This window comes from Nanorana parkeri, unplaced genomic scaffold (assembly GCF_000935625.1).
Source record: "Nanorana parkeri isolate BGI_ZX_2015 unplaced genomic scaffold, ASM93562v1 scaffold2728, whole genome shotgun sequence".
Classification (NCBI taxonomy): domain Eukaryota; kingdom Metazoa; phylum Chordata; class Amphibia; order Anura; family Dicroglossidae; genus Nanorana; species Nanorana parkeri.
This window is the reverse complement of record NW_017308996.1, coordinates 8,474-28,161: the sequence shown is the minus strand read 5'-3', so window position 1 is coordinate 28,161 and position 19,688 is coordinate 8,474. Positions and strand designations below refer to the sequence as shown.

Genomic DNA, 19,688 nt, shown 5'->3' with positions numbered 1-19,688 from the left:
TCTTTCCCTTATAAGGCCACTGAAGTCATCACTGATGCAATAAAGAAACGGATTGTTTTCTGATCTGACTTCCCTCCCCTAGGACTTCTCTTCCTCACACAAATTGTTTGATTTGCAAGCCAAACCTCCTTAAGTGCCTCTTTCTCTTTTTTTTCTCTCTCTGGTTGACACACAGGCACAGGGAGCAGCTGGGATTTGCGGAGAGAGATGGAGGTGTAGATGTGCATAGACTTGAAGGGGTCACCCAAAGAGAAGATCAAGAGACCATCCACGGCGTACTGAAAAGGAGAGTCGAGGTGAAGGAGCACAGCGAGGAAAGACTCCGACAGCAAGAGGCAGAGCAAGTGGACTTCCGCCGGGTTCTGGGAAGGAAAGTCAGCACCAAAAGCATTTCAGAAGAGAACCTGAAGGAGGTGTCGGCTGAACAGATGGACTTCAGAGCTAACCTTCAGCGGCAGGTCAAGCCTAAGGCCTCGGTGGAGGATGACAAAAAGGGCAACAGCACCCAGCAGGTGGATTTTCGCTCCGTCCTGGGGAAAAAGGGCTCGGTTCCTCCAAAGACCCCCGTAGCAGAAAAGGCGCCGGCCAAAGTAGCCACCCCCGACTTCAGGTCTGTTCTGGGCAGCAAAAAGAAAGGGCCCACTGAAAATGGCAGCGCCAACAACGTGGAGCCTCATGAAAATGCTAAACCGTTTGGTGATAGGCTAAAATCAGTTGCCAAGGATGAGAAGGCAAAACCAGCGTTCCTTCAGGAGAAGGTAAAACCGGTGCCCAAGGAGGAAAACGCCAAACCAGCGGCCATTCAAGACAAGCTGAAGCCAGGAAAGGAGGAAAATGCCAAACCAACGGGCATTCAAGACAAACTAAAGCCAGTGGGCAAGGAGGAAAATGCCAAACCAACGGGCATTCAAGACAAACTAAAGCCAGTGGGCAAGGAGGTAAATGCAAAGCCAGCATTCCTCCAAGAAAAACTAAAGCCGGTGTCCAAGGAGGAAAATGCCAAGCCCGCGCCCTTTCAAGACAAATTAAAGCCACTGGGCAAAGAGGAAAATGCCAAACCAGCGGCAATACCAGACAAACTAAAGCCAGTAGTCAACCTAAAGCCAGTGGGCAAGGAGGAAAATGCCAAACCAACGGGCATTCAAGACAAACTAAAGCCAGTGGGCAAGGAGGAAAATGCCAAACCAACGGGCATTCAAGACAAACTAAAGCCAGTGGGCAAGGAGGTAAATGCAAAGCCAGCATTCCTCCAAGAAAAACTAAAGCCGGTGTCCAAGGAGGAAAATGCCAAGCCCGCGCCCTTTCAAGACAAATTAAAGCCACTGGGCAAAGAGGAAAATGCCAAACCAGCGGCAATACCAGACAAACTAAAGCCAGTAGTCAACCAAGAGAAAGCAAAACCCTTTGTCAAAGACGAAAAGCCAAAAACTGCAGTCAAGGAGGAAAATGCAAAACCAGCAGTCAACCAGGAAAAGGCAAAAACTTTGGACGAAAAGGCAAAACCGGCCGCAAAGGAAGAAATTTCTAAGCCCGAAGTGAAAGAAGAGAGCGCAAAGCCACCTGTTGCAGAGCAGAACGCCAAACCCGCGGTGGAAAATGCAGCGCCGCTGGCCAAGGAGGAGAAAGTGGAGCAGAACTGCGTGTCGGTGGTGGACGGAGAAGTGGAGAACAAGGCTGAAGAAAGCTCGGGGACTCCTCCGGTCTTCTCCGAAGTTTTGCAGGACTTAAAGTTGGTGGATGGAGAGAAGCTGCTCCTACAGTGCCAGGTCACCTCAGAGCCACCACCCACCGCGACGTGGACTCTCGACGGCAAAGTCATAAAGTCCTCCAAGTTCATCGTTCTCGCTCAAGAAGGTAATTCCATAATATACTTTTTTTTTTATATTCTATTACTGTTCTGATGACTCCATCCTTCTTCTTCAGCTAACAATGAATTGTATAGAAGCAGCCTGTTGTACCCGTCTTCTGTGTCTCTTGCCTGTCATTGTGTCTCTGCACCTGTCTGTGTAGAATTAGGACATTTAGCATAGAGCTCTCCCTTGCTGCATGGTGACCGTTACTGCGGTTATTTCCAGGTACTTATGTTAACGCATTAAACTAACTTATAATGAGGAAAAGAGCAAAGTATAAAGTGTCCGAGCTTCAGAAGAGTGAAATCGGCTTTGCTATCAGTTCCTGCAGTTTATACATTGTTGCATTTATGTCTTTTCCTTCTACAGACAGCTTTCAGTTACAGTTGCATTGCTCTCTCTTGCTTGTTCCTACCTTTCATTGCCTCAGGTTTGGGGCTTGTTCACACCAAATGCAGACCAGATCTGCATGAGTTTCTGCGCAACCAGTGCAGTGGGTTTTTGCCGCGTTTTTGATGCGTGCCGGGCCGTTTTTGGTTAAAAAATAAATAAATAAAATCCTTTTTTTTCTTTCTTTTTTTAGTTTAGAATGGGCTTTCAGTGCGTTCCAGGGCGTTTTGATGCGTTTGCATGCGTTCCAGAGCAGGTAAAATAGGGCTTGCTGCAGTTGTTTTTTTTTACATGCTCTGGAACTGAACGCTGCGGTGTGAACTAGAGCCCAAAATACCATTTGGAATACATTGGACGCAGTTCTGATCCGGTCTGTAACTGTTCCTGGAACACGCTTGGTGTGAACAAGGCCTGATAGAAGAAGTGATAGGCAAACAGTCACTTGCCTGATTCTTGGGGGGGGGGGGGGCGGGGGGCTCCAAGCTCCAGCATTCCTTATCTGAGTGATCTCTTTGACTGGCAGGGCATTCTGAGACTTATAGTTCTGCTTGTTGCCCGTCGCACGTTTAGGAGGATAACGACTATGTCAACTGATTAGGAGGAAATTGATAACAATGTAAAGAAAGCAGTTTGATTGAGAAGATAGTAGATAATGTAATATATTGGATCTACTGTGTACGGCGTTTGTAAGGCAAAGCATCCCTCCGGGTTTAGGGACAGCTCAGTGATAATGAGTAATGAATAGATCATGAAGATAATGTAGATAATGAAGCCTCCAGGACTTCTCTAGAGTCTCTCCCATCCTCTGGAACTCTTTACCCCAACCTGTCCGTCTATCTCCCACCTTAAGTGCCTTTAGGCGATCCCTTAAGACTCATCTCTTCAGGGAAGTCTATCCCACCTCAACCTAACCGCTCAACCATCACGTTCTCATACAATTCATCCCCCCACACAGCTCCCTCCTCATGTATCACTGGCCCCTCCCCTTTTAGATTGTAAGCCCTCAGGGGCAGGGCCCTCCTTACCATCTTGTCTTGAATTGTATTGTGATTGTAATGTCTTCCTTATATTGTACAGCGCTGCGCAAACTGTTGGCGCTATATAAATCCCGTATAATCATAATAATAAAGCCCTGACGAATGGGGAAGGTCTTTCCCCTGATAAATGAAGAAAAGTCACTCGCCCTCCAACTTGATTTCTAGTCGCTGAAGTGTCACATCGTAGCGGCGACGTTTCGGAAACCACGTGTTCCCTTCCTCGGGCAAACACTCTCTGCCTGAGGAAGGGATCACGTGGCTCCGAAAAACGTCGCCACTATGATGTGATGAAACTTTTAATTTAGCGTCAATTGTTTCATGTCACAGAGAGTGTTAGTGTTGAGCTACCTTAAAGGGATCCCTTTGCCTTACAAACCTATAAGCCGCATCTCCCAAGCTGCCTCTAAACTACAAGTCCCAGCAGCTCCTGATAGGCACCCTCAGAGGTACAGAAGAGTTAGAAGCGGTTCCTCTCTGGTGTGGGCTGATATTGGGGTGTTGGTAAGATCGGGAAGGTGTTTGCGCTCAGTGGCCGAGGACATTCTGTGATCTGTTTGCGGAGGCAAATCCTCTCGGTTCCCACATTGATAAATCACACGGTCTCTATAACCCCTGATAATTATCACTGCCAGCGCCGTCTGCGAATTAGTCACCAAATGCTGATACTGAGGAAGCTGTGAGGATGAGTGCGCAGCCGGAGCGAGGACCGACAGAGCTGTACTGTACTTATTCTGAAGGGTAACATAGTATCTGTCTGTATAGAGAGGACACGCTTCATCCTGCACATTGTTTTTTTGTTTCCTCCTGATTTACAAAGATATTAGGACCTGACAATGCAGAAGAGTTTCATGGTAATCTTTACTTTAGGATAGTGGGCGGAGACATGCAAATCATTCCTTCCGCCTCTGTGACCAACCATTTATTCAGAACCTCTGGTTTATAGACCAGATACATCCTAAATAGAGAGCCATTTATCCAACCGTCCATCCAGAGCCGCCATTTATAGACCAGATACATCCTAAATATAGAGCCATTTATCCAACTGTCCATCCAGAGCCGCCATTTATAGACCAGATACATCCTAAATATAGAGCCATTTATCCAACTGTCCATCCGTCACCAGATCACACGTGACCAGATCACCAAATCATGCGTCACCAGATCACCCGTCATTAGATCTCCGGCATCGGATCACCCGTCAGCATATCACCCGTCACTAAATAACAAGCCACCAGATCGCCGGTCATCAGATCTCCAGTTATTAGTTCACCCGTCATCGGGGGGAGGGGGGGGGCACTGTAATGGAGGACAGATCATCTGCAGGGAGGTCACAGGCAATACTGGTGACTGGTCCTTTTGTGCTCTGTCTTCCTGTTTTGGGGCACAGCTCCCACAGCACAGTTCTTCGTTAATGGATGTCAGCAAGGTGCTCTGCATTGTGAGATTCTCAGGCTGCGCAGGGTTAAATGAGGCTCGGTCCCCCTTTGTAGATCTTCCCTGAGATCTGTATGCGGGTCTCCCGGTTCCCAGGGCAGCGGAGAGCCCAAGCCACGCTTTGTACACCCCCCTCGGGGAAGGCTGCGGATAATTCCCTTCCCTGTTAACAATTTCCTCCACATGTCTTTATAATGAGATAATTGAAAACAAAACAAAATCCTTTTTAAGTTTTCAGTTCAAAACAGTTTCTGATAAACCAAATAGAAAATGCTTAAAAAAAGCACAAAAAACCGCCTAAACACGCCCCCTTTTCTGGATTGTTTTTATGCCATTTAAAATCAAATTTTCTGCATCTTCTTTATTGACCTTTACCCCTTACCAGTGCTAAGCAGACGAGTCCTAAGTGAGGGAAACCATCATGAAGCTGCTTTGCTCTGAGTGACAACCTCTGTGCCGATCTCCTCCTCTGTCTGAAAAATGTCACCAGCTTCATCTTAAAGTATATCTAAAGTCTCCATTGCGACAGTCTAAACAAGTCCTGAGTTTACAGCGTGATGCACAGGCCCCATAAAGTGAACAAAAAACCTTTTACCTCCCCTGACTGAGCAAATACTCCTTCTTCATTTGTGTCTCACACGCTTCCCCCTCCCAGGCACTGCAGCTCACAGTGGGAGGGGTTCAGCAGCAGAGTCAGTGCCTTCAATCTAGAAAACAGTGGGTGTGGCCAGGTGGTGACTGACAAGCTATAGGATTGTGACTCAGCAGATAGACACGCCCCCTCCCCTCCATGACATCTTCTCATTTCACTGTAGTACAAGCAAGCATAGCCTACTCGAGGGTGACAACTCTGCTCTGAATTCAGGAGCGGTGCAGCATCGTTGTCACCCTATCACAGTAAGCTGCCTTAGGGGAACTGCGCTGGCAGCACCAATAGGTGTTTTTGAGCCTTTGCAGGGGGACTAAGAGAAAACTGTCATATGAACGTATAATTGTTACAGCAGTATATACCGTATACATGTGTGTGTGGGAGGCCATAGTTCCACTTTTAATGTTGCCATAGAGAATGGACAAGTTTTCTTCAGCTCTGGAGAATGAAAACAATTGGAGTTCTGCGTCTTCCTGTACTGTACAATGTTTTGGGTTGCCGTTCACAATAAATGGCTCAGCCATGCACTGCACGAGAACGCAGGTGGGAGTTTTGGGTGGACTGACCCATGAAAGCACATTTGGTACAGAACACTCATACTTTATGGTCCGGTTCTTCTGAACTGTAGAGCTCTTGACGTTGCCCAGAGCAGCCAATAAGATTCAGACCCTCATTCCCATATACTGTACTGGAGGCCTGAGAGGGAGAAGCTGATTGGCTGGCTGCTTTTCCATCGTTGGTCTGCAGTAGTTTGGAAATGTCGGGGGCGAGGTGGGAGGTCTCCTTCCCGTCCTCCTGGGAGGCTCTGACTATCTACAAAGTGAGTCTGCGGCCAGGACCGGACACCAGCCGTGCGGAGGGGAGGAATCCTGGGGATGGGGACGACGGTCACCAATCTGATACCAGCCGCACACACACATTGATCTATAGATTCGGTTCTGTTCTATGTCTATGTAGGGCGCTGAGATGCGTTCCTGCGTTCAGTTGGCATCACAGATTTCTGTATATTCGTCCCATTCAGTCCGACTTCCTATAGAAAGATCAAGGAGCGAGATTCCGAAAAGCCGAATTCCCAAAAGGCCTCCCCTGGGGGGGTCCAGTCTATGTTCTGATCTCCCATTGCCCCTGATGTGCTGCCTTCCATCTGCTCCAGACTGAGGATTTCCCAAATCCCGCTGCGAATCATGCAGGGCTGTAGCTACCATGGGGCGAGTGAGGCGCTCGCCTCGGGCGCAGCTGAGAGAGGGCACAGCCAGGGCCGGGCCTGACAGCACTCCCTTACCCCTGTTGTCATGGCGAGCACAGGGCGCCATTGGCCAAAAGGAAGAAGAGGAGCGGCACAGGCTTCAGTTTCTCCTCGGATCGTCGCTGCTCCTCCCCATCTGTATGGGTGGAGGACTCTGTGTCCCCCAATCTCTTTTTCTATTTCATAAGGGAAATGTTAGGGATCTGTTTAGACCCCAAATATTTCCCTAAAGCCCCCCCAACAGTAAAATAATAATAATAATAATAAAAAGAAATTAAAAAAAGAAACAGACACCCCTACCACATACACACATATATTACCAGACATGTGCAAAGACTAAACATTTGTATCGGACAAAATGAACGGAAACTAAAAATGTTTTAATTACTTTCGTCAAACGAAACAAATTTTTATGCTCTTTTGGATTTGGCCTCCTGCGCATGCGTGCCACCATCCTGGATTCGGGGCGCATGGCGTCACATGCCGCACACCTCTGTTGGGGAGTAGACCTGTGCGATTCGTTTCGTTACAAATCGAAATCCGTACAAATTTTCCTGAAATTCGGAAGCATCCGAAATCCGAATTGCAGTTTCCGAATTATATATCCGAAATACGAAATTCCGTTAACGGATTTCGGATCCGAATTTCTCTGAAACGGGAACTAATATCACCCCTGTAAATGAGGTTGAACAACATGACAAGATTATTTTTTAAATCTGAAATCCGAAATTCGGATCCGCTGCTGCTGAGGATTGACTTACAATACACAGGCAGGAAATACGAAATTCCGTTGACGTATTTTCGTTCCGTTACGAACATTCGTTATATTGAAGGTAAAAAGCAGAGTACATTTATATTGCAGTCGATGGTAGTTTTTTTTTTTTATCCGAAATACGAAATTCGGATCCGGATTCCGTTAACGGAATTCGTATTTCGGATACAAAAACAACCACCACATCGACTCCAATATTAACAAAGGTATTTTTGCTTTTTAACTTCATCATAACGAATGTTCGTAAAGTTACGAAAATGTGCCGAAACTAACGAAAATACGTATTTCGTACGAATCCGGATTGAGTTTCGGACACGAATTGCGAAATACCGGATATTTCGAAACGGAACAAATTTTTTGACGGCGCACAAGTCTATGGGGAGCACAATTTTCTGCTCTTGCCTCGGGTGCAAAAGGAGCTCGCTACGGCTCTGTGCGAATGTTCCGCCATCATTATAACAAAGTGTCAGTAATCAATAAAACTGCCAATATAACAGGATCAATATAATTGGAGATTATCCTCCTGAGATCCTCTTATTTGTCCCCTGAGATCTTCCTCCGAAATACATTTGGATACAGCACACGGGTGGCTTCCTTCACCTTATTCATATACGTCCCCCATATCTCCCGAAGACGCAGATTGATCATCAGGGAAGCACTCTCTATGGCGGGCTCTGCAGGGTCTCAGGTGGGCGGTCACACAACCTGCACACCTCCTAACCGTCAGCCCCGATCCTCTGTCCGCCTCTTTCTCCTCCATGATCGCTGGTGGCCCCGCCTCCTCTGTCACTATGCCCCACCTCCTCCATCACTGGGCCCCTACCTCCTCCATCGCTAGGCCCTACCTCCTCCATCGCCGGGCCCCGCCTCCTCCGTCGCTGCCGACAACGGGCCCAAGCCACCTCCTCCAAAGCTGCCGGTTGTCACCGACTCAGCAGCGGCATGTGAGGAGGAACGAGACGCTGCACACATCACTGGCAGTCTGTCAGTGATGTGAATAGCGGCTCGTTCCTCCACACATCCCGCCAGCGACAGCTGCCAGCAGCCTGAGATGCCATAGCGACCCGCACGGCATCAGAGGGATGTCCTGGCCGGGCACCCTCTGTGCCCCGGGCCCCGTAGCGGCCGCCTGGGTCGCTATAGCGATTGTTCCGCCAGTGAGTTGGTGCGCGAGGGCTTCTATCTCCAATTTTGTGTCATAGGTCTGTGCAGTGTAAACCATATGACCCCTATTCTCTTCTCTTACTGGCCTCCCTCACATTCCCATTGGCCAGTAAGACAGTTCATCCTAGTGATGGTCCAATGGGAATGTGAGGGAGGCGGTGCTTAACAGCGAGCTCAGACAGTACCTGCAAATGTTGCAGCTTCTCCTCTCTGAATGACTGAGGATTCAGCAGCAGTTATGTGCAGGCGCCCCATCGATCAGCTCCTTCACTGTCCAATCACAGGTCGGGGGCGGGCAAGTGACCAAGCCGTACTGCTTAACTGCCACAGCGAGGAGTGAGGTCACCCGCTGCCAGCTAGGCCCGCACTGATCACATGACCCGGCTGCCACAAAATAACAAATCCTTTCACATTTGTAGCGATTCATCTAAATGTGTTTCATGAGTTCGGCTTCGATTGAGCCGCGTCTCCTCTGGGGTGTCGGCGTCCCCTCAGGCACGGGGAGGGTTAATTCTTCCGGATGGACGGTGTTCCTGGGGGGGAAATGGCTCTGAGGTCACGGAGGAAATTCCAGATGATTACTGGACCCGGCCCAATGTACAAAAGCCTCAGATATGTCGGCGGCGCAGATCGTTATCTCCGGGGCGCAGATCGTGTAATGCGTTCCTCGTGCTTGTTTACCAGACAGGCGTTTATATCGGGAAGTTCTCTTCATGTACCGACCCCCCGCGGACTGGACCTGAGTGCAAATCGGAGATATTTAAAGGAGAACTACGGGGTTCAGTGTTTTTCCCCATAGTTCTCCTTAGGGTAACAGGAGAACACAAACTAGCGTCCTCCCGTCACCCTAGGCTCAGTATATAGGGAGCTACAGCTCGAGGTATACTGAGACGCCGCAGCCGGGACCGATCCCAGCATTACTGTCGTGATCCACCCAGCTGCGTGAGTGACAGCTGGCTCTGCCTATCTAGAGGCTGTACCCGCCCCCTCCCCCGCCCGATCCGCCAGTCAGCGCTGGAGGATCGGACAGGGGAGGGGGGGAATCCCTGCAGGGAGCCCTGAGTGGCAGTCACGGCTCTCTGCAGGCACAGGTTTGAGAAGTGAGCGAGCGACGATATGTGTTGCCGATCTATTGAGCCGACGTGTAACAGTTTAATTATCACACGCCGGCTCGAAATATGAGGCTGAGTGATTTTCACTCAGGACGGCGCCATCTTTGTTCAGCCATCATCCAGCGTCACCATCTACCTCCTGGCCTGAGATGGCGACTCAGAGATGACACAATCATGTAAATCCCGGTGTCTGTGCAGTTATTGGCTGTGTTCACAAATGCAGGGGTGTATGTGCCTTGGGCGGCACTTTCCAGGGGGCGGCAAAAATGCCACCCCCAAAAAAGTCAGGCAAGCCGGGCTGCACAGAATTCGGCAGCTTCGTCTGCCTAATCGAGGAAGAGGAGGAGCAGCAGGAGGGGGCGGGGTCTGGATCCCCGCTGCTCCGGGCGACGAAAGAAGCCGGGTCCCGAAGTGCCAGTTGGGCGGCGGAGGAGGTTTGTGAGCCATGAAGACACCAAACTTCCAGTCGGTTGATTGGCTGAGTGTGCGTCTGTTCCCTGCGCAACGCAGAGCGTCCGATTATTGTCACTCATGTTCAGTTTAATAAACTTCCGATCCAAAGATTCCACATTCATGTACTGAGCATTGTATGTCGATGTCACATTGATGTGTTCTCTGTACAGCACTGTGGTATATGTTGGAGCTATATAATTGTATATTAATGCGGGGGGACATTAGAGTGTAAGCTCCTGTGTCCAGAAAATGATGTGACTGTGGGGGGCAATTAGAGTGTAAGCTCCTGTGTCCAGAAAATGATGTGACTGTGGGGGGCAATTAGAGTGTAAGCTCCTGTGTCCAGAAAATGATGTGACTGTGGGGGGCAATTAGAGTGTAAGCTCCTGTGTCCAGAAAATGATGTGACTGTGGGGGGCAATTAGAGTGTAAGCTCCTGTGTCCAGAAAATGATGTGACTGTGGGGGGCAATTAGAGTGTAAGCTCCTGTGTCCAGAAAATGATGTGACTGTGGGGGGCAATTAGAGTGTAAGCTCCTGTGTCCAGAAAATGATGTGACTGTGGGGGGCAATTAGAGTGTAAGCTCCTGTGTCCAGAAAATGATGTGACTGTGGGGGGCAATTAGAGTGTAAGCTCCTGTGTCCAGAAAATGATGTGACTGTGGGGGGCAATTAGAGTGTAAGCTCCTGTGTCCAGAAAATGATGTGACTGTGGGGGGCAATTAGAGTGTAAGCTCCTGTGTCCAGAAAATGATGTGACTGTGGGGGGCAATTAGAGTGTAAGCTCCTGTGTCCAGAAAATGATGTGACTGTGGGGGGCAATTAGAGTGTAAGCTCCTGTGTCCAGAAAATGATGTGACTGTGGGGGGCAATTAGAGTGTAAGCTCCTGTGTCCAGAAAATGATGTGACTGTGGGGGGCAATTAGAGTGTAAGCTCCTGTGTCCAGAAAATGATGTGACTGTGGGGGGCAATTAGAGTGTAAGCTCCTGTGTCCAGAAAATGATGTGACTGTGGGGGGCAATTAGAGTGTAAGCTCCTGTGTCCAGAAAATGATGTGACTGTGGGGGGCAATTAGAGTGTAAGCTCCTGTGTCCAGAAAATGATGTGACTGTGGGGGGCAATTAGAGTGTAAGCTCCTGTGTCCAGAAAATGATGTGACTGTGGGGGGCAATTAGAGTGTAAGCTCCTGTGTCCAGAAAATGATGTGACTGTGGGGGGCAATTAGAGTGTAAGCTCCTGTGTCCAGAAAATGATGTGACTGTGGGGGGCAATTAGAGTGTAAGCTCCTGTGTCCAGAAAATGATGTGACTGTGGGGGGCAATTAGAGTGTAAGCTCCTGTGTCCAGAAAATGATGTGACTGTGGGGGGCAATTAGAGTGTAAGCTCCTGTGTCCAGAAAATGATGTGACTGTGGGGGGCAATTAGAGTGTAAGCTCCTGTGTCCAGAAAATGATGTGACTGTGGGGGGCAATTAGAGTGTAAGCTCCTGTGTCCAGAAAATGATGTGACTGTGGGGGGCAATTAGAGTGTAAGCTCCTGTGTCCAGAAAATGATGTGACTGTGGGGGGCAATTAGAGTGTAAGCTCCTGTGTCCAGAAAATGATGTGACTGTGGGGGGCAATTAGAGTGTAAGCTCCTGTGTCCAGAAAATGATGTGACTGTGGGGGGCAATTAGAGTGTAAGCTCCTGTGTCCAGAAAATGATGTGACTGTGGGGGGCAATTAGAGTGTAAGCTCCTGTGTCCAGAAAATGATGTGACTGTGGGGGGCAATTAGAGTGTAAGCTCCTGTGTCCAGAAAATGATGTGACTGTGGGGGGCAATTAGAGTGTAAGCTCCTGTGTCCAGAAAATGATGTGACTGTGGGGGGCAATTAGAGTGTAAGCTCCTGTGTCCAGAAAATGATGTGACTGTGGGGGGCAATTAGAGTGTAAGCTCCTGTGTCCAGAAAATGATGTGACTGTGGGGGGCAATTAGAGTGTAAGCTCCTGTGTCCAGAAAATGATGTGACTGTGGGGGGCAATTAGAGTGTAAGCTCCTGTGTCCAGAAAATGATGTGACTGTGGGGGGCAATTAGAGTGTAAGCTCCTGTGTCCAGAAAATGATGTGACTGTGGGGGGCAATTAGAGTGTAAGCTCCTGTGTCCAGAAAATGATGTGACTGTGGGGGGCAATTAGAGTGTAAGCTCCTGTGTCCAGAAAATGATGTGACTGTGGGGGGCAATTAGAGTGTAAGCTCCTGTGTCCAGAAAATGATGTGACTGTGGGGGGCAATTAGAGTGTAAGCTCCTGTGTCCAGAAAATGATGTGACTGTGGGGGGCAATTAGAGTGTAAGCTCCTGTGTCCAGAAAATGATGTGACTGTGGGGGGCAATTAGAGTGTAAGCTCCTGTGTCCAGAAAATGATGTGACTGTGGGGGGCAATTAGAGTGTAAGCTCCTGTGTCCAGAAAATGATGTGACTGTGGGGGGCAATTAGAGTGTAAGCTCCTGTGTCCAGAAAATGATGTGACTGTGGGGGGCAATTAGAGTGTAAGCTCCTGTGTCCAGAAAATGATGTGACTGTGGGGGGCAATTAGAGTGTAAGCTCCTGTGTCCAGAAAATGATGTGACTGTGGGGGGCAATTAGAGTGTAAGCTCCTGTGTCCAGAAAATGATGTGACTGTGGGGGGCAATTAGAGTGTAAGCTCCTGTGTCCAGAAAATGATGTGACTGTGGGGGGCAATTAGAGTGTAAGCTCCTGTGTCCAGAAAATGATGTGACTGTGGGGGGCAATTAGAGTGTAAGCTCCTGTGTCCAGAAAATGATGTGACTGTGGGGGGACATTAGAGTGTAATCTCCTCTGTACAGACACTGATGTGATTGGCTCAGTGTTCTCTCTGTAATAATAATCACAGTGATACCTTCTGACACATTGTATCTCTTCCAGGCCCCCTGTGCACTCTCACCATTGAGAAGACGTTCCCGGAGGACGGCGGGCAGTATAAGTGTGTAGCAGAGAACTCGGCGGGGAAGGCGGAGTGCTCCTGTAATGTCTCTGTAGAAGGTAGGTGGAGATGGAGGGCGGCTTGCAACGTTCCTATCGGCATTTCCTCCTCTCTGTGGGTCAGAGGTGGAGTTGGGTCTGTCGTTCTATTGTCTGCAGACTGGAGCACATGGAGCCCCCTGAGGACGCTGATTGCAGACATTATTTTTGATCTTCCATTTAATTGTAACTTTTGGTTACAGATGTTTGTTGACTCGCCTCTCTCTCTGTATTTTTATTCCGTTATTTTGTTCAACAATCAGATACAGAAATTGATAAACTTCCGATACATTATCAAATAACCATCATTCAAAGATACATTTAGGATTTGATACAATTGTATACACACTCTGCACACATTACAGATCCTGTCTGGTCACCGTTGTCTTCCATCCAATGAGAAAAAGACGAATTCTATGCCAGACATGAAATTAATGGTAAAAGCCGCGCTGTGTGAATGAGACCGCAAAGTGTCAGATATAGTAGATGCTGACCTTGGAGTAAAGTGATACAATGTGTAAAAAGTGCAAAACAAAAAAGAAACGCATGTATATAACATGCACCTTAGTGTAAAAGTAATTGCTACAAAATATCCATAATGAAAAATCAAATGCACTAAATATTAACTGTGAATCAATGTGATGCAATGTGCAAAGAATACCGACAAGAAAAACGCATGTGTGTAACTTGCACTCCAGTGAAAATAATAAATGGTTAAACAATGTCCACGATCCTGGATCTTCAATAGTCCTTTAAGTAAATAGAAGATAAAACATTGGATGTAGGATAAACTTAGTCTCCTGTGACCATCAACAAAGAAATCTTCTGGAATGCACCTCACCTTTAGCAGAGACCCACCAGGGTCTGTATGCGCTGTTCCTCTAATTCAAAACAGGTAGAGGAAGCACCTGATGCCGAACACCTCCCAGTGATTACCTCCTCTCAGGTACAGACTCTCTCGCAGTCTCAGGAGTTGGAAACAGACAGTTCATCCGAATGGCCCATGCATCAAATAAAATAAAAAGTGGAAACTCGTAGTGCAGATGGTTTTAAAAGGATACTAGACTTTATTAAAATAAGGAATCCTACTCACATATCATAGATAAAAGTGAGGTATTTTGTAAGCAGCCACAGACACTGTGTGCAAATCGCTCAGCTCCTCTACTCCACCCTACGTACGTTACGTCAAAGGGCGTGACTTCATCAGGGGTTTTTGTTTTACACTTTTTACACGTTGTATCACTTTACTCCAAGGTCAGCATCTACTATATCTGACACTTTGCGGTCTCATTCACACAGCGCGGCTTTTACCATTAATTTCATACGTTATATCTGACCACACAGATTTCAGCTGCTGCTTAACTTGATTAGAGTAGTGGCGCGAGGTTTCACATCATTCACTCTATGCCAGACATGACCAACTAAACTCAGCAAAATGTGGACTCCACGCTTAGAAGTATCTGTACAAGATGAGTAAACACAGGGCCGGATTTCCCACAAAGCCACCGAGGCCGGGCCTTAGGGCGGCAGGCAGTAGAGGGGCGGCACAGCTTTCCGGGCGGGTAGTATTTTTCTACATTTGGCCCGTCTTTGGGCACGCAGGGCCAAAAGTAAAAGCGGGGAAGCCGCTTGCTTTGTACAATTGATCTCGGTGTTGTCACCGAGATCACTTAAAGGAGAACTATGGGGTTAAGTCTTTTCCCCATAGTTCTCCTTAGGGTTACTGGAGGACACAAACTAGCGTCCTCCCGTCACCCTAAGCTCAGTATATAGGGAGCTACAGCTCGCGGTATACTGAGACGTCGCAGCTGAAGCGGATCCCGACAATTATGTCTGGATCCGCCCAGCTGCGTGACTGACAGCTGGCTCCGCCTATCTAGAGGCAGAGCCAGCTGTACCCGCCCCCTCCCCCGTCCGTTCCGCCAGTCAGCGCTGGCGGATAGGAGCGGGGAGGGGAGAATCCAGCCACTCCCCTGTCACGGCAGAGAGCTGTGACCGGATCGAGAAGTGAGCGAACGCCGGTATGTGTTCGCTCACCTCCCGATCTACTGAGCTGACCTGTGACAATCTCATTGTCACAGGTCGGCTAGAACTATGAGGTGAGTGAAAAGCACGCCCCTCATAGTTCTCCTTTAATGCAGCCTGCAAGTCTGTCCGTCCCCCCTGCCACCCCCTCCTTGGTTCGCTCCCATCTCACCCGGCTGCCTCTGTCCCCGCCGCGGTTTTTCGGGGTCCCCCGCTCTTCCGGGGGACCTAAGACCACGGCAATCACTTTAGGATGGAGAGCAGGGAGCAGAGCGGAGAACGTCTCAGCTGTCACAAGAGAGTCAGCACAGTGCTGTGTTGGAGGTGACAGGTTTAATAAAGAGAACCTGCCACCTCCAAATGCAATCACACAGGGGCTTGGTAGCTCCTGTGTGAGAGCAATAAAGCTAAGTTAAAAAAAATAAAATAATAATAATAAAAAAAATTGATTAAAAAGTATAAAAAATAAAATAAAAAAATAAATAAGAAATAATAAATACAATTATAAAATAAAAAATTGTAAAAAAAACAATAAGAAAAAATAAATGAAAGCCCTGCCTTTTCGGCTCAGTAGATCGGGAAGTGAGCGATCTACTTACATACCGGTGTTCCCTCACTTCTCGATCCTGTCACGGCGCTCTGCCGTGACAGGGGGAGAGGCTGGATTCCCTCCTCCCCGCTCCGATCCTCCAGCGCTGACTGGCGGAACGGACGGGGGAGGGGGCGGGTACAGCGGTACAGCTGGCTCTGCCTCTAGATAGGCAGAGCCAGCTGTCAGTCATGCAGCTGGGCGGATCCAGACATAATTGTCGGGATCCGCTTCAGCTGCGGCGTCTCAGTATACCGCGAGCTGTAGCTCCCTATATACTGAGCCTAGGGTGACGGGAGGACGCTAGTTTGTGTCCTCCCGTTACCCTAAGGAGAACTATGGGGAAAAACACTGACCCCATAGTTCTCTAAGTTAACCAACAACACGATGACCCCCGATCATTAGGGGTTAGAAAAATAAACTGGTTGACTTTTATCACAAACATCAATACAAGTGTTGCATTCATGAATCTCCTGGAAGTGCACCGTGCCATCTTCAGGTTGGGTTGTAATGCATGTGACCCCCCCTTACTGATCATGTGATCATTCACTTTGGCGATAGAAATTTACATGGCGTCAGCGGCAGGGTTATGTGCGGTCTTATGAGGAGTGACACCTGTCGGGGATACAATGTGACACTCATAGATTACAAGAGATCTCTGTATTGGCTCAGCTGTCATCTGTGACCTGGTTTTATCATCCCAATCCTCCCACCATTGTGACCTCCCTCGGTGTCCTCGGGGGGGCACAGTGATTGCTGGTTGGTTTCCTGTCCCTCCATGTTCATCGTTGATATTTGTTTTGTTCTGTTATAGATACGTCTGGAAAAACGGAAATAAAGAAAACCAAAAAACCTCGAAGTAATGCAGTCCCTGCCGGCACAGCGGAGAGTAAGTGACCCCCCCAGTCCCTGTCTGTCTGTCTGTCGTTCCCCCAACTCACTTACCCAAATTTTAGTTGCAATGAAAGGACGGAGGAGTAGCAGAACTAACACTCAATTTTAGCCAAATGGGCTTATCTGGCCAATGCAAAGAACACTGACAGAGGACCTATACTGTCCAATCAGAGCGCCTATACTGTCCAATCAGCAATCAGAGCGCCTATACTGTCCAATCAGAGCGCCTATACTGTCCAATCAGAGCGCCTATACTGTCCAATCAGAGCGCCTATACTGTCCAATCAGAGCGCCTATACTGTCCAATCAGAGCGCCTATACTGTCCAGTCAGAGCACCTATAGGGTCCAATCAGAGCACCTATTCTGTCCAATCAGAGCACAAATAGGGTCCAATCAGAGCACCTATATTGACCAATCAGAGCATCTATACTGTCCAATCAGAGCACCTATAGGGTCCAATGAGAGCACCTATAGTGACCAATGAGAGCACCTATAGGGTCCAATCAGAGCACATATACTGTCCAATCAGAGCACCTATATTGTCCAATCAGAGCACCTATACTGTCCAATCAGAGCACCTATACTGTCCAATCAGAGCACCTATACTGTCCAATCAGAGCACCTATACTGTCCAATTTAGAGCACCTATACTGTCCAATTTAGAGCACCTATAGGGTCCAATCAGAGCACCTATAGGGTCCAATGAGAGCACCTATACTGTCCAATTAGAGCACCTATAGTGACCAATCAGAGCTCTCGTTTTACTAAGATTGCAGTCCAATCACCATGGGTTACGGCGGTTCTGGCAATGCTCTGTGCACATGTCTGAGGTACTTGTCAGACGCCTCCATCCAGTTTGCTGATAGGAGGAGTAAGATGTAGGGATCAGCAAAATTGAGTTTTTACTTTGTTGAATTTTTTTTGCCAAATTCACCATTTTGCACATTGGAATCAAAAGAAAGGTAACATTAGGGAAATTGGCTTTGGATCTCTCTTTAGGGGTTAATGAAACTCCTTTTCATTTTTATTTAATTGTAAATATTTTAAACTATTATTATTATTATATAAAATGAACCAAGGAAAAAAAAGTAGTGGTAGCTGCTGACACGGCGTTGTTTGCCAACAAAGTCATGTGATCACCATTTTAGCCCTTACAAGCCGATCACATGACTTTTTTTCTTTATATAGGCAACTTTAACCTTGGCAGTCCAAATGGTGAGATTTTAGGCTAACTTTAATAAACATTTGCCGTGAAATGTCTCCGCTGTATTCAGAACCGGGTTCAGGAAGTAAAAAGGAACCAAAGGGGCGGCCTCATCCTGAGGCCAATCCTCCACCGCTGCTGGCAGAGCCTCCGAGGAGGCAGGACCATTCCCAGCTCTGCGGGTTGGAGAATCTTAGGGCTTCGTCTACATGCATCATGTGCGTATGAGATACGGGTCAGCTAGGGTTGCCACCTGTCCAGGATTCACCCGGACAGTTCGGGTTTTGAATGCTGTGTCCGGGTTTCATGGCAGCAGAAACCGGGACACGAGATGTCAGGCAGACAGGGGCAACCAACATTAAGATAGGGGCTACTGCCCCCCCCCCTCCCCCTCCCCACTGAAAATAGTCTCAACTGTGATATTTACATATAAAAATGCCGCAACTCGTTCTCCCCAAAAAATGTCCGCGTGTCGCTAGAGTGTTCGGGTTTCGCTTGAATAAAAAGGTGGCCGCCCTATGGTCAGCAGAACTCCATTTACCTGAATGGTGGAGTGCAGGGGGGCCATTCTGATGCTGCGTTTCTCTGAATTCCGCATGTCCTGTTGGAGATGCATTTACATTGCAGCCGAAGTAGATCACAGGCAGCCGTTGGCGCATGCATTTCAGCTGTGCTGGAACTTTAAGGCAGGAAAACTGACATTGGTATGTGATCAGTACATTTCTTTTTGTTCCATAATCTTTTATTACAGTTTTATAACATACAGAAAACAGTGCAGCTCAGATTATCATTGTACAAAAACGTACATAATCGGGATGATACATGACGACCGGGAGAAAGAAAAATGTAAAGGAAAAAAAAACCCCCAAACACCAAGCAAATAATACCTCCAGGCAGGGCAGCCGTCAGAAATTTTGGGGCCCCTTACACAGCTTTGTCAGGCCCCCCAGCCCCCCCGCCGCTGGACACGGGCTTAGTGACGCGCTGGACGCAGGACTTAGTGACGCGCTGGACGCAGGGCTTAGTGATGCGCTGGACACAGGACCCACCTGAGTGTGACCCTGCAGAGCCCACCATAGATGCTGCAAAGCCCATCTGAGACTGTCTATGGTGGGCTCTGAAGGGGTCTCAGGTGGGCTGGTCAGGGCTGCATCCCTCCCCTTCCTCCTTACCTTCCTAGCTCCTCTTACCTGCACACATGGCCTTATCTGCCGCCGGACCGGCCAGAAGTGACGTCCCGTCCGGCCTATCCGACATCAGACGAGCAGCATGGCTGATGGGGCCCCAGCTTGTCTCGAAGCCGCTGGAGCGGCAATGCTGGGGCCCTGCGCTGCTAGGGCCAGGCCTCCGCCTCCTCGCCCTTCACCGTCGGTCGATAGTCATGTAAGGGACCCGGGCGGGCCCCCCCAGGCTGCCCGGGCCCCTTACATGAGCATCGGCCGTACCCCCCTGATGGCTGCCCTGCCTCCAGGGGAGAGAAACATCTGTATGCAACATCAGAGCTTGATTGACCTATAGCGGATGGAGCTCGTTCAGCTGTCAGGTGTTAACCGGCATAAATGGAAGATGAGAGCTCTACTTGGAGAAGATCTACTCAGACAATGGCTTCAGAAGGGAAACAGATATGAAGCATGGATAAAGCAGTTTAGGGTCAAAAAGAAAAACAAAACAAAACACACAAAAAAAAAAATAGAACATATAAGCTAGATGGATATCAGGCTGGTCGGATAGACCAGGCCTTCTTAAACTTTCTCCACTCGTGACCCCTTTTTGGCCGAGGAAATTTTTAAGGGACCCCAACGTCGGTTGGTGTCTCCCCCCTCCCCTAGCGTAAGTCGGTGTCTCTC

At 48.4% G+C, this 19,688-nt stretch overlaps 1 protein-coding gene across 1 annotated transcript in view; it reads left to right on the top strand.

Moving 5' to 3' along the window:
* The window catches only part of LOC108802215 (myosin light chain kinase, smooth muscle-like), a 110,345-nt gene that overhangs the window by 82,198 nt on the left and 8,459 nt on the right, over window positions 1-19,688 (top strand). The window contains exons 15-18 of the mRNA XM_018574084.1: window positions 176-739; window positions 1,430-1,854; window positions 13,033-13,149; window positions 16,557-16,631. Of these exons, the coding sequence (XP_018429586.1) occupies window positions 176-739; window positions 1,430-1,854; window positions 13,033-13,149; window positions 16,557-16,631 (1,181 nt within the window). The remainder of the gene's footprint in view (window positions 1-175; window positions 740-1,429; window positions 1,855-13,032; window positions 13,150-16,556; window positions 16,632-19,688) is intronic.